Consider the following 15,191-nt stretch of genomic DNA (forward strand, 5'->3'; position numbering starts at 1 on the left):
GGTATCATCGACTTGATGGACATGAATCTGAGCAAACTCCTGGAGATAGTGAAGGGCAAGGAAGCTTTGCATGCTGCAGTCCATGTGGTCTCAAAGAGTCCAACATGACTGAGTGACTGAACAACAACAAAGATAAGAATACTCAAAAATCAACTGATGACATATTTGTAATTCTAAAACTTGCAGTTTAGGCCATCATTTTTTAACTCTCTGCTTGGACATCAGCCCTGGGCAGTTTTCCTTGATTACGCCCAGGCCTACCAGTGCAATGGTGGTTCAAGGGAGACAGTGACCAAATCTATTATTCTGCACTGCATGATTTTAACTATGTGTGTATCTTGCCTGCCAGGCTTTTAACCCTCCAGCACAGAGATCAGGTCTTTTTGGCCTTTATGTCTCAAATCTAACATGTCAAAAATTGTTCTAGAAAATTTCTCATAAATTAACTCTAAATATGATTTCAAAAGGGGCTTTGAGAGATAATAGAGCATGAATCAAACAAAATTAAACTATATTTTGAACTTAATACCCAGTTACAGATATGACATTTAATTACATATTTGCTTTCATTTAAGTTAGTACAGTTGCAATGTGCAAAAAAAAAAAAAAAAAACCCACAAAAACTGAAAATATGCTTAGCTAGAACAAATATTACTCAAGATAGAAAAGTCTATACAGAAATACTGTGCCAATCATTTATTTTATAGACTATCTTATCAAAAATGTATGTGTACACACACACACACCCAGCAGTGAGCTAAATTTGACAGTGGGTTAAAATTTCATTCCTCTATAGTAATTTGAGCAGAAGAGTTAACCTATGACATGGTTACAAGGTTATACACACATATCAAGAGGGGCAGTTTTCTTTGGGAAATGTTAAAAATTTCTGGTTCAATACTTTTTAAATCCAATTCAATGAGTTTCATCAAAATATCTAATATTGGCCTCACTCACAAGCAGTTAGTGAAAAGTGTCAAGAAAACACATAAAAGAAATGGGGAACTAACTTAAGGTTGTCTTATTCATCATATACTTATTTATTGTCCGTTTCTCCCACTTAATTCACTGCTATTATTCCAACATCTACAAGAAAGCCTAGTAACAAATATACATAAATACACAAACAACTGCTTTTAACAAGATATTATTAAATATGAGGAAGATATAAATTGATCCAGAATGGAAATTATTTACTCAAAAAGAAATATCTTGAATAGATGCTATGATCAGATAAAGCTAAAATTCCACTACTGTATTGAAGCTAGGTTTCAAGTGACACTTGACAACTGAAAAAATGGTTGAAAAGGGATTAAAACTCTTTGAAATTTGGGCATGCCAAGCCCAAATCATTGACCTTTCAATTACAGATCCAACAAATATCTAGACACTGAATAGGAAAATTGTGTATGAAGACCTTGGTTCTAGCCACAAGTAGGTCATTCTAAGATTTTGGCCAAGGAGACATAGTTTCCTTAATTATAAAATGGATAAGAATACCTGCCCTTGCCTTCTTTACAAACTGTTGTAAGAATAAAGTACCTTTGACATTTATATATTCTTATTCTCTAGTCATCTACTACAAGCAAAATGTCCTTATTACAATCAACACTGAAAATCAGAATGTCACTGTGGCAGGCATGGAGGTGAGCCCCTTGAATTGCTCTTGGAAGAACTTGCTGATCAAAAGTTATTTGTTGGCCTCTAGTGATAGCACCTTCTGGGTCTCCCAGAGCATGTGAAGGTCGTGTTTTCCTGGGTAGCCTCTGGCCATGACTTAGCATGGTGTTGACTAAGACATGGCCATTTCTGCACAACACAGGCTCTGTCCTCTGTGGGCAGTCTTTGCTCTGATCTTGCCAATGAGCTGACCAAGCCCCTCCCAGAGCTGCATTTCAATCTGATGCCTTTTCTTGCCATTCCTCTCTTCTTCCCTCATCCTCTCACAGGTATCAGACCTCCATCATAGCCTGAAGTCTTCCTACCTACTCCTGTTCCTCCTCCTTTCAATCTCTCTTAGTCATTATCTCCAACAAATGTTTGCACATCTAACTTCTATCTTGGCATCTGAGTTCTGGAAGACTCAACTAGCATGGTCCCCTAATCCCACTTCTTTGAAGCAACTTCTGTCACTACTAAGAAAGCTATTTCTTTCCAGAAATTTTCATATGTATAAGCCATTGTGAGCATTTTAAGATGGTTCTTCTTTTTCTTTTAGCTTCATCACATACATTTATGAATAAGAAATAATAAAGGATTTTTAAAAACATAAGCCTATACAATAGCAATCACCACTTGATGTTCTTGGACTTTAATAATAACGCTTGAGGAGACTCCAAAACATTTTTTGAGAACACAGCATGGAATGGCATGGCCCCAGTAAGAAGTGAATCAGTTATCTGGAATCTTTCAATAGCTTTTCAGGGTGAGGATAAGATTCTTTCTGCCCCCAAGCCTGTGTCCTCTCTGCAGAGTCTGTTTCCATGCTCCCCAGGAAATGTCACTTGCATTGTTTCCTTTGATATCTCTTACCTTCTCATTCTTTCTGGCTTTACTTCTGCTTTAAAACTAAACTACAGTTACATAAATATTCCATGTATTTCACATGTAGGTTTTGAAAACTTTTGAAGTTCATGGTGTTCTATTAATTTCAATCAGCACTCTTTCTTTTTTTTTAATAAACTTTACGCCACTACAAGAGTTTATTTATATATTTTAACATGAATAAATCTGCATTTTCAAAGTGTTCCTGTCTCTTTTAAAATTTTCAACCTGATTATAAAATTGCCTAGGGCAGAGAGTGTACCTGGGGAGATATGTTTGGATGAAACTAGGCAAAACGATAATAAAAATCTGGGATCTCTTATATTGAGTAACATCAATGATGTCTTTGAGCCTATTTCTTCATCTGTGTTATGAAACAGGAATGAAATGTAATCCTTTTAGTATTGAGAGGGGAACTATATCATGCTATGTACAAAGTTCCTGTAAGACACTGGCACTAATTTGAGAACAGTTCTTTCCCTTTAAATGGAAGTCCACAATCCAAATTATAAAAATTCTACTTTCCTTCAGCCTTTCCCTTACTCCCTTACTGTGAATTTGTTAATTCCATTGGGCTTAAAGCTACTCTAAACAGAGTAGACTGGTAATGGTACTGTGGTCATTTCATACCTGTATGCATCAGTCACTCAGCTGTGTCTGACTCTTCACGACCCCACAGACTTGCTCTGTCCATGGAATTCTCCAGGCAAGAATACTGGAGTGGGTTGCCAATTTCCTCCTCCAGGGGATCTTCCTGACCCAGGGATCGAACCCATGTGTCCTGTGTCTCCTGCACTGCAGGAGGATTCTTTACCTGTTGAGCTGTGCGGAAAGCCATTTCACACCATACTAAAAACATTTCTGATTTCTGTCCTTCAAGTGGTATTCACAAGTGATCTGTTTTTTCATACCACATCCTTCCCTATAATTTCTAGAATTACAAATAAAGGAGAGCTAACATTCACCTACATCTTTAACATAAGGAGTCATAAAGACATTCTGAATTCACAAGTCCAAACAGTTTTGAAATCAAGAGGACAGCACCAGGTACTAGAAGGATCATAGATTTGGGGACTCTCACCCAGACTTGTCAAGTGCCAGTTGCAAACCCTGAAGCGATAGCTTCTTCTAACCTTGGTTGCTTATCTGTAACATGAGCATAATGACCATGTTTGTAGTTCTTTTCTTTGGAAGATATTTTTTAAAAACCAGTTTTTTTTATTTTTTGCATCCATCTTATACATGTTCCTTCTGTGATGTGAGCTTTCAAAACCATGTTGATTTTCCAGTTTCCATGATAGAATGTTTTTTTTTTTTTCTACAAAATGAAAGAAGAAATCCCTTGAAGTCACAGAAAATAATCTTTTTTGAAACAAAGGAAAAAATGACAGAAGCACTGGATCCACTGATCTGAAGATGAAACAATGAGCAGGCTACCTAGGTGAGAAGTGTCTGTTGACAGGGAGGGCCTGAGTTAGGTAACACTGCTCCCTGTGGGTCCCAGTTTTATCTTTCCCGTCAATAAGTATAATAGGAAAATACTTGTAGTGTTCAATGATGGCTTCCACCGAGTCAAACTTCTGAAACACAGAAGAGAAAGTTAGTGAAAATTTAGGACCTTTGTGTGTGTAGGTTAAAGTACAGCCTAAGATGCTTCATTTTACTTAGGAAAGAGGGTAACTCATTTGACTTTTTTTTTTTTTTTTTAGATTGTAAAGGTATATCAGGAAGTGATTTAAAAAAATTATTGGAGTATAGTTGACTTAGAATATAGTTGATTGGAGTATAGGAGATAAAGATCTTAGTGCTGGGAAAGATTGAAAGCAAAAGCAGATTGGGGCAACAGAGGGTACAGTGGTTAGATAGCATCTCTGACTCAATGGACGTGAATCTGAGCAAACTCCAGGAGATAGGGGAGGACAGAGGAGACTGGCATGCTATAGTCCATGGGGTTGCAGAGTTGGACATGACTGAGCGACTGAATAATAACAATGATAGCAACAAACAGTTGATTTACAATGCTGTATAAGCCTCAGGTATACATCAAAGTGAATCGGTTATACATACACGTATATCCATTCTTTTAGATTCTTTCCCCATATAGGTCATTATGGAGGATTGAGTAGAGTTCCCTGTGCTCTGCAGTGCATCCTCATTAGTTATGTATTTTATATATAGTAGTGTGTATGTGTTAACTCCAGTCTTCCAGTTCATCCCTCCCCTCTCACATTTTCCCCCTGGAGAAAGTGGATTTTTTTTTTTAAAGGATGTGGCAAAGAAGCTCTTGAATGATAAATGGTAAGATTAAGGTAAGGAGGGTGACCAGAAGTGAACCCTCCACAGTTCTCGAAGCTTCCCACCCATGGACTGTTCACCAGAATCAGGTCACACTGGTCAGTTTCCACTCTGTCGTTGTGTTCCTATGATAAGCAGTTCAAATGGGTTAATTACACTGCAGTCAGCCATGAAGACTCCCTGGTGCCTCCCTTACCTGTCCCCCAACTGTGACAAATTAAAATGTGGATGATCACGTCTTGACTCCACTTTTTAAATTGATGGGAACATCTGCAGTGAAGCCTCTCTCCTGTACACCCCTCTTGTTCTGATGCATTCTAGACTAATCAGGAAGAATACTGATGACCACAGGGCTTGGCCTGGTAGTTCTTGGCCAATTTAGTGTTCTTACCTGGATTTCTTATGCAATAAACAGGTAATAGCAGAATGTTACACTTTTATGTTTCTAGAGATGTACAGATAAAGTGATGGGGTGACTTAATGGAAGGGAAGGTGGTTTCAAATATAGAGGAATCAGGAAGTGCTTTGTGGAAGATACAGACTTGAGATGGGCTATACAGTGTGGGTGAGTTAAGTGGACAAGGTGGATTTAAAGATACTGAGAGCAGAGGAAGACCTGTGTGCAAAGACAGGTGTTGAGCACGTGTGAACAAAGACAGGAATTCCTGCCTTCTGTAACTTTTTGTGAAGTGAGCAGGGCAGGAATGGACCTTCTCTGAAAAGCCAAGGAAACTAGCTCAGAGTGGGAAGCAACTTCCTCAGAGGTCACACAGCTGGGGCAGGACCAGGAATGCAAACTGGTTTTTCTGGATGTGTATGAGTTTCTTCCTTGATGCAACTTTACCTATGGCCTGTGAACCCAGTGTTCCAACAGAGCTGAGTCCAGATGGCGCAGCGTGAAGGAGGGACCTGTGTTGGGGACGACTTTGATTCTCTTGGGCTTCCCTGGTGGCTCAGACGGTAAAGGATCTGCCTGCAATGTGGGAGACCCAGTTTCGATCCCTGTGTTGGGAAGATCCTCTGAAAAAAGGAATGGCTAAGCGACTAACACTTTTGATTCTCTCTAGTTTTGCACATCCTCCCTCTGCCCAGCACAGGAATGTTTGCAGGCCTGAGGGACATTCAAGAGGGAATGAGATTGTCAAGGTCTCTGTCCTCATGGAGACTCATGCATTGCATTCAGGTGGGGGCGGATGGAAAAAAAATTCCCTCTCCAAATAGATCTTTTCATGTAGGGATAAAGTACTGTGGAAATAATCTCCAGACTTGAATTTTTGTCAACATTACAAAGCCATTACTTACATTCAAATTCTGTTGGGGATTGGTATAGATGTCTAGTATTTTGGTTCCATATTATAAGAATATCTTGGCATGAATACATTCTTATTTCTTATATGTATTTACAGAGATAATCTATTCCCCTATTTTGGCTCTTTTTCCTCTGGAATTAATCTTTAGAGGGAAAAATGCCTGCTTTGTAGTCTCACTCCTATTTTCTCTAGGATAGTCCCAATATAATGAATTCAATACTAATTATTTATAATCCACTCCATGGATGATATTTGCTATGAAATTGTAGTTTTAACAAGTAGAAGGAAGCAAGCTGGGCAGACGTAGTAAGTTATTCTGTCATCTCTTACTACTGACTTCCAGAGATAGGCCAACAACTGACATATTACTCTAAAGATAATTTTTAGAAAGATTATAATTAAGCTCTTAAAACTTTTATATTAAATTCCCTTTTTCAGGAGGACGGTAAATACCATCCTAATATTAGATATTAAAATTTGTTTAAACCTTTGGCAATTGCCCTAAATACCAACCATAGGCAATGTTTCTCTGCCAGAAAGGTTAACCATTCTGTTTGGATCCACACATGGGAATAATAGAAGAAAAGAGAAAAAGAGGAAGAGAGAGAGAGATGCAAAGAGAGAACAAAGAGAAACAGACATGAGAAGTGAAAAAATCAACTCATTGATTAATTATCTCTGTTTCTTAGTCTTTAAACTTTATCAAGTAAACGTCTATCATAATTTTCAGCAATTTATCACAAGCGTTTGAGATCACTTCTTTTTACTAGACTCCACAGCAATGTCGACAGATGTGAGTTCTAAAACTTGGCAGCAAGTAGAGCTCTGAAGGTTATTAACAAGTAGGTAGCTCACTGGTGGGTCCAGGGCCAGTGTTCTATCAGCTGCTAAATATTTCAAATCTTAGACCTGCTTAGGCACAGGCACTGATGGGTACAGATTAACAGAGTATTCCCCTGGATGGCAGAGACCCGTCTTCCTCTGCTCTCTGTCCCCAGAGTGAAGCATCAGATCTAGCATAACGTAGGCATAAAATAAGGCGTGGCCCAATACTGAACAAATGAGAGATGTGGGCTGAAAAGTGGCCTCCATGAGATATCCTGTGTCCTAGTTCCTGGAATCTGTGAATGTTTCTAAGCAAAAGAGTATTACTTAGCATGACAAAAGTTGGGACTATGTTAAGGATCTTGAGAGGAAGGTCTTTAACAAAAATTAATTATTTTTGGCTTTCCTAGGTCTGTATTGCTGCACACAGCCTTTCTCGAGTTGTGGTGAGTGGGACTGCTCTCTAGTTACCCTGTGCTGGCTTCTCTGTGCAGTGGCTTCTTTTGTTGTGGAGCATGGGGTCTGGGGGTGTGGGCTTTAATAGTTGCAACTCTTGACTTTGGTTTCCCCTTGGCATGTAGAATATTCCTGGACCAGGGATTGAACCCATGTCCCCTGCATTGGCAGGAGGATGTTTAACCACTGGACCACCAGGGAAGTCCTGAGAGGAAGAGCTCAAGAGAGGAGTTCAACCTAGGCTATCCCTAAAAGCGATCACACGTATTCCCATAAGATAGAAACAGAGGAAGAGTCACTTGGAGAAGATGAGGAGGCAATGTGACGTCAGAGGCAGTGATCAGAGTGATGTGGCTACCAGCCAAGGAAGCCAAGGTATGCTGACAACCGCCAAAAGCTGGAAGAGGCAGAAAGGATCTTCCCCTAGAGCCTCCAGAAGAAGCATAACCTGCCAATACCTTGGTTGCAGAATTGTAGACTTTGGAGCTTCGAAAGAATACATATTTGTTGTTTTATGCTACCAATTTTGTGGACTTTTGTTACAGCAGCCACAGGAAGCTCCAGATGCTCCCTAAATCTAAATTCAGACATGAATTTCTGGTCACATGGCTAACAGAATTACCCAACTTTATAATATGCTGCAACTTGGACCTTCCTAGGCTCATTCTTTGCAGGCCTGTGTGGATTTGCTTACCTTCTGTGCTTGTGACAGGTGTCGACAAGCTGTGCCTTCCCAGGGGACCAGACCAGGCTGCTGCAACTGTTATGGCCCTTTGTGAGCTTTTCATTCAAACCCAGGGCACACAGATCCAGTGAAAGGACTTTAGGGAATCATTGAAGGCAGAAGTGGTACTTACTAACCACCTGCCTCCCTCTATGTGTCTAGAACCCTGTTTACATCATCTCATCTTACTCTCAAAATAGCTCCCATGTTAGAGGTGACCCTGCACTGTATGCACAGTCAAATTCTACAGTTTGCAAAACAGCCAGCAAGCCACAGGAAATCAAAATGATCCTTGAAAACCCTGTGCCTCATTACGGTTCTCCTGCAGAGTCAGCTAAGATGCTACTTTATTCAAGCACCAGATAAAATAGCTAGTAGCTGATTTTCATTGAGCAAAGCCTGGCTGCAGGAAATTCTTTCATCTTTTCTTAGCAATGGGAGATTCTTCCTCCTAAAGGCAAAGGGCTCAACAGAACGATGAAAAATGTGGTGGAACTGAGAGCAATCTAGGTCATCCCCCTCTACACCAGGGCATAGCTCATTCAGAAGAGAGGCAGGAAGAACCACCTGTAAATTGTGATTCTTCACCCAGCATCTGGCTCACACTAAGCTCCAGGTAGGTGTTAACTAATTTTCAACTGAAGTTCTAGGTTATTTTCAAATGGGTTGGGGATCATTTGCATTTGTTATGATGCTGTCTGAGGCTATGTGAGAAAGGCAATATTTTTGCAGATTATATTGAACCCCAGCTGTGTCTGTGCGTCCTGGTTCCCAGGTGGTTCAGTGGTAAAGAATCTGCCTGCCAAATGCAGGAGATGTGGATTTGATCCCTGGGTGGGGAAGATCCCCAGAGAAGGAAATGGCAAAACACTCCAATATTCTTGCCTGGAAAATCCCATGGACAGAGGAGCCTAAAGGGCTACAGTCCATGGGGTTGAAAATAGTGGGACAGTGACTGTGCGATTTAGTACGAATGCACGCACATGTCTGTGGGCCAGTGACTTCACGCTTCTGGGCCTCAGTTTCCCTGTCGGTTAGATGGTGATATTGATAGCACCTACCTTAAGGGTTGCTATGAGGATCAAATCGATCAAGTTAATTAATAATTGTTAACTGCACAGTATAGTGTCTGTGCATAATAAATGATGTAAGTGTGAAATAGACATGAAAAGGAGACTCTTGCATGGGAGATGCATGAGAGGAGAAAATTCCATAATAAACCAAAAAGAGTCCTCTTAAGCATTTGCATTTTTTTTAGGTTATACAAATGAAAATTTATATAAATTGAGAAAAAAATCTCAAAATATAAGATTTTAGGCCTAAAAGTACTATAAATATTGTAAAAATCTAGGAAAATGATATGCTGATTTTATTTAATTATCTTTCACTGAAGTATAGTTGATTTACAATGTTTCAGGTGTACAGAAAAATGAGTCAGTTATACTGGCCAAAAATTTCATTTGGGTTTTTCCATAGATGGGATGGAAAAACCTGAACGATCTTTTTGGCTAACCCAACGCATTTGAATTCTTAAGGGGTCCTTGGTAGCGATAATTAGAGCTGTTCATCTGGAAGCTCATGGTCTAATCCAAGGGTGGTCAGGATGACAACTGTTTACCTGCTGAGGCCGGCAGTGACCTGGCTGGCAACCTGATTCCACACTATGAGGAAGTTATCATAGGGTCATTGTTTCCTCTTTCACAGGCAGACCAAAGTATAGCCTGAAAAAAGCTGTAACCTCTTTACAGCTTGGTTTCCTCACTGGTAAAAGGGGTTCAATAACGCATCCTTTCCAGAGTGTTTTCAAAGGCGAGAGCAAATGAAAACAGCAGCTCAGAGAGAGCCCAGCACATTTCAGGGAATGTGATTTCCATTTCTTGTATTCTCTGAGGAAAAGGAATCCCAAGCACTTAAAGTCGGAGTCAGATAAGCCTTTTTTTTTTTTTTTTGTAAATGAGAAATTCTGTGAGCTGGCAGAAGACACAGAAGAATAAAGGGAAATTGAGCTGGGAAATCCCATTAACCATAGGTATCTGGACCCAGAGGCTTCCCAGATGGTACAGTGGTGTAGAATCTTGTGTCTGCCTGCCAGTACAGGAGACACAAGAGACGTGGGTTCAATCCCTGGCTCAAGAAGATGCTCTGGAGTAGGAAATGAAAACTCACTCCAGTATTCCTGCCTGGGAAACTCCATGGACAGAGGAGCCTAGTGGGCTATACAGTCCCTAAGGTCACAAAGAGTCAGACTTGACTAAGCAGGCATGCACTGTCTGGACCTAAGGGGAACTATGTCCTAGTTATCACCATGACCCAGTCAGAATAATAACAAAATAATAATGACGAACATTTATTGACATGTCACAGGTAGTGTTCTTAGTGTTTGACGTTCATTAACTCACTAATCCTCATCACAAAAGGAAATCGTTGCAACTCCTCTTTGTAGTTTTGCTGTAACCCTTTGTTTTTGTTGTTCAGTCGCTAAGTCATGTCCGACTCTGGGACCCCATGGAATGCAGCATGCCAGTTTCCTCTGTCTTCCACTATCTCCAGGAGTTTGCTCAAATTCAAGTTCATTGAGTCAATGATGCCATCTAACCATCTCATCCTCTGCCACCCCCTTCTCCTTTTGCCTTCAGTCTTTCCCAGCATCCGGGTTTTTTGTTTTTTGTTTTTGCAGTGAATCAGCTGGTCAAAGTATTGGAGCTTCAGCTTTAGCCTCAGTCCTTCCAATGAATATTCAGGGTTGGTTTCCTTTAGGATTGACTGGTTTGATCTCCAGTAGTAGTAGTAGTAGTACTGAGTAGTAGTCTGAGAAACTCTCAAGAGTCTTCTCCAGCAGCACAGTTTAAAAGCATCAATTCTCTGGCACTCAGCCTTTATGATCCAGCTCTCACATCTGTACACGACTACTGGAAAAACCATAGCTTTGAGTGTACAGACTTTTGTCAGCAAAGTGATGTCCCTCTATTTATTATGCTGTCTAGATTTGTCATAACTTTCCTTCCAAGGAACAAGCATCTTTTAATGTCATGGCTGCAGTGACCGTCTGCAGGGATTTTGGAGCCTGAGAAAATAAAATCCGTTACTCTTGCCACTTTTTCCCCTTCTATTTGCCATGAAGTGATGGAGCCAAATACCATGATCTTAGTCTTTTCAATGTTGAGTTTCAAGCCAGCTTTTTCACTCTCCTCTTTTACCCTCATCAAGAGGCTCTTTAGTTCCTCTTCACTTTCTGCCATTAAAGTGGTGTCATCTGCAAATCTGAGGTTGTTGATATTTCTCCTGGCAATCTTGATTCCAGCTTGTGCTTCATCCAGCCTAGCGTTTCTCATGATGTACTTGCATATAAGTTAAACAACCAGGGTGACAATATAAAGCCTTGTCATACTCCTTTCCCAACTTTGAAGCAGTCAGTTGTTTCATATCTGGTTCTAAGTGTTGCTTCTTGACCTTCATACAGATTTCTCAGGAGATAGGTAAGGTGCTCTGGTATACCCATGAATTTTCCTCAGTTCATTGTGAGCTACACAGTCAAAAGCTTTCACGTAGTCAATGAAGCAGAAGTTTTTCTGGAACTCCTTTGCTTTCTCCATGATCTATTGAATGTTGGCAGTGTAACCTTTTGATCCCTTTCTTACTTGGCAATATTTGGAAGATTTATTTATGTATTAATTTATTTATTCACTCATGTTCTCCTTTATGCCGAAACTTTCCCAGGCTGGAGCAGAGTCTGGTGAACTGACCCCACGGTGGCCTGGCCAGTGCTGACTACCCTCTCCAGCCACGTGTGATTCTCAGAAAAGGACTCTGGGTCAGGCCCTGGGTTTAAGCTGGGATGTCCACACTCGTGCCTTCCTGAAGCATTTTGGCAGCCTTGGCAACAGTCGTTTTGGTATCTATTGAAGAACAATAGGTGTCTGTGTGACAGTTCTGGTTTCCTACTGTGCCAGTCTTCTTGGGCCTCCACAACAAAGTACCACCCACTAGGGTGGTAGGGAACTTAAATGATGGAAATTAATTTTCTCACAGACCTGGAGGTCAGAATTCCAAGATCAAGATGTTGGCAGGGTTGGTTCCTTCTAAGGCCTCTCTCCTTGGCTTGAAAATGTCCCCTTTCTCTCTGTGACCGCATATCTGTGTGTGTCTATATCCTAATCTCCTCTTCTCATGAGGACACCAGGCCCATGCGGTCAAAGGCCACTCTAAGGACCTCGCTTTATCTTAGTCACCTCTGTAAAGACCTCATCTCTAGGGGACTTCCTTGGTGGTCCAGTGGTTAAGAACCCTCCTTGCAATGCAGGGGACGTGGGTTTGATCCCTGGTCAGGGGATAAGAAGCGACTTAGCACGCATGCATACAGGATACTAAGATCCCACATGCCATGGGGCAGCTGTGCCCGATGACCACAGCTCCTGAGTCTGCATGTGCTGGAGCCCATGTGCCCCAACTAGAGTCCATGTGCTGCAACGAAAGATCCCACAGGCCTCAACTAAGGCCTGATGCAGCCAAAATAAATAAAACAAAAACAAACAAAAAGACCCTGTCTGCAAATACAGTCATATTCTGAGGTGCTGGGGGCTAGAATTTTCACATAGGAATTTGGGAGGGGGCTACAATTTAGGCCATAACATACACCAGCAGATAAACAGAGGGGGCACATGAGAATCACTGAATTACAGAAGTCCAGACTTGCAAAGAACATTTACATTTGAAGAACCTAAAGCCCAGAGAAACAGTGGAAATAGTAGCTGACTTTATTTTTTTGGGCTCCAAAATCACTGCAGATGGTGATTGCAGCCATGAAATTAAAAGACGCTTACTCCTTGGAAGGAAAGTTATGACCAACCTAGACAGCATATTAAAAAGTAGAGACATTACTTTGTCAACAAAGATCCATCTAGTCAAAGCTATGGTTTTTCCAGTGGTCATGAATGGATGTGAGTTGGCCTGTGAAGAAAGCTGAATGCCGAAGAATTGATGCTTTTGAATTGTGGTTTTGGAGAAGACTCTTGAGAATCCCTTGGGCTGCAAGAAGATGCAACCAGTCCATCCTAAAAGAGATCAGTCCTGAGTGTTCATTGGAAGGACTGATATTGAAGCTGAAACTCCAATACTTTGGCCACATGATGCAAAGAGCTGACTCATGGGAAAAGACCCTGATGCTGGGAAAGACTGAGGGCAGGAGGAGAAGGGGATGACAGAGGATGAGATGGTTAGATGGCATCACCGACTCAATGGACATGAGTTTGAGTGGACTCCGGGAGTTGGTGATAGACAGAGGCCTGGCGTGCTGCGGTTCATGGGCTCACAAAGAGTCGGACAAGACTGAGCGACTGAACTGAACTGAAAGCCCAGAGAAGTGAAGTGACTGGCCTGAGTTCACACACATAGAAAATGGTGATAGAATTTGAACCCTATCTCGCCTTCTCTTTCCTCCCTCCCTCCCTCCTTCCTACTTTCCTTCTAGAAGAGTTGAAAGAACAACTTCTCTTTGCCCTCTCACCACCTGTGCATCTCTAGCCCTTGACTTAATTTTCTAAGCTTCAGTTTCCCTACATCTAAGATAGGAACCACTGTTCTATCAAAGAGCTGTTGAGGGTTAAAATAAGATAATGCAGACAGACCAGGCCTAGCATAAACACAGCAGAAATCAATCTCCTTTCCCTTTTCTCTCTGATCTATTTATTCAGTTATTAATGAATGCTTTAATCGAGTCATTCTTGGACCAAGCTGCCTCTCAGCAGACGTGTACCGAGGTTGGTCACGCTCAGCATAGCACTGGATGCAGTGACTGAGCCCACGATCAATGTGGGGACACACACCTACCCATTCCTAATGCCAGTACTGCCGATGTCACCAGAAATGGCTGCAGTAAAATTCAGCGCTGGCGGGGGAAAGGAGTGTGGCATTAACATGGGTCTCAGGCAAGGCTTCCTGGCAGGCAGGATGGAGATGTGTGTTACAGAATGAGTTTTCTTCAACGGGCCAAGCAGGAGAGAGGGTGCATGGAAAGGTCAGGATTGGCTGCAGGTCCTGTGAGCTAAGACACGGACGAGGATGCTTGTGGAAGGGGCTGGAAGGATTAGATTACATTCTGTACCTCCAGGGTGGCTCTTCTCTGATCTGCAGTCATGGGGATTTGGGAGTGGCTCAGCCAGCATCTCCAAAGTGAAGTCGCTCAGTTGTGTCCAAATCTTTGCGACCCTATGGACTGCAGCCCACCAGGCTCCTCCATCCATGGGATTTTCCAGGCAAGAATACTGGAGTGGGTTGCCATTTCCTTCTCCAGGGATCGAACCTGGGTCTCCCACGTTGAAGGCAGATTCTTTCCAGCCTGATCCACTAGAGAATCCCTGTGAACTCCTTCAAAGCTCCCCTTATTGCTGTTCCTTTGGTTGCAAAAGGGAAGCCATTGGGTTATACCCACCTCATCTCCTCTGAGCCCCGTCCCCAGGGCAAACTGCTGATTCCTCTCCAAGAAGCGGATTTTCACATTGTAGACTTTGTTCCCATAAAACACCACCAACACATAGGGCTCCGCCCTGGATTTTGCAGAGCAATCTCGGACCAAGAAGGTGCCATCCTGAAGCAAAAGGAAGAACAATGATCCTTCCAGCCCCAGCACAATGATCTTCATAACCAGGATCCACCCTCCCAACAGGCACAGCAGTGAAGCCTGTGTGCCTGAGATCCCCAAGAAGCTTTAGTTTTTGGCAAGCCAGTTCTTTATTCAATTTAATTCAGTAGGTGTTTACTGAGGGTTACAATCCTAAAGGAAATCAACCCTGGATATTCATTGGAAGGACTGATGCTGAAGCTGAAGCCGCAATACTTTGGCCACCTGATGCAAACTGCTAACTCATTGGAAAAGACCCTGATGCTGGTAAAGATTGAGGGCAGGAGGAGAAGGGGGTGACAGAGGATGAGAGGGTTGGATGGCATCATTGACTTGATGGACATGAGTTTGAGCAAACTCCAGGAGATAGTGAAGGACAAGAAAGCCTGGAGTGCTGCAGTCTGTGGTGTCACAAAGAGAC

General features: G+C 41.8%; 1 protein-coding gene across 2 annotated transcripts in view; it reads right to left on the minus strand.

Moving 5' to 3' along the window:
- Nucleotides 1-617: 617 nt before the first annotated feature.
- The window catches only part of CLNK (cytokine dependent hematopoietic cell linker), a 208,312-nt gene continuing 193,738 nt past the window's right edge, over nt 618-15,191 (minus strand). The window contains exons 18-19 of one of the 2 annotated variants that reach the window (XM_002688459.6): nt 14,582-14,737; nt 618-4,124 (exon numbers count right to left, since the gene is read on the minus strand). In XM_002688459.6, coding sequence (XP_002688505.2) covers nt 3,978-4,124; nt 14,582-14,737 — 303 coding nt within the window. In that variant the 3' untranslated portion in view covers nt 618-3,977. Of the gene's footprint in view, nt 14,738-15,191 lie in introns of both variants that reach the window. The other variant, XM_059887816.1, reaches the window with a different exon arrangement.

Source organism: Bos taurus, chromosome 6 (assembly GCF_002263795.3).
Source record: "Bos taurus isolate L1 Dominette 01449 registration number 42190680 breed Hereford chromosome 6, ARS-UCD2.0, whole genome shotgun sequence".
NCBI lineage: Eukaryota > Metazoa > Chordata > Mammalia > Artiodactyla > Bovidae > Bos > Bos taurus.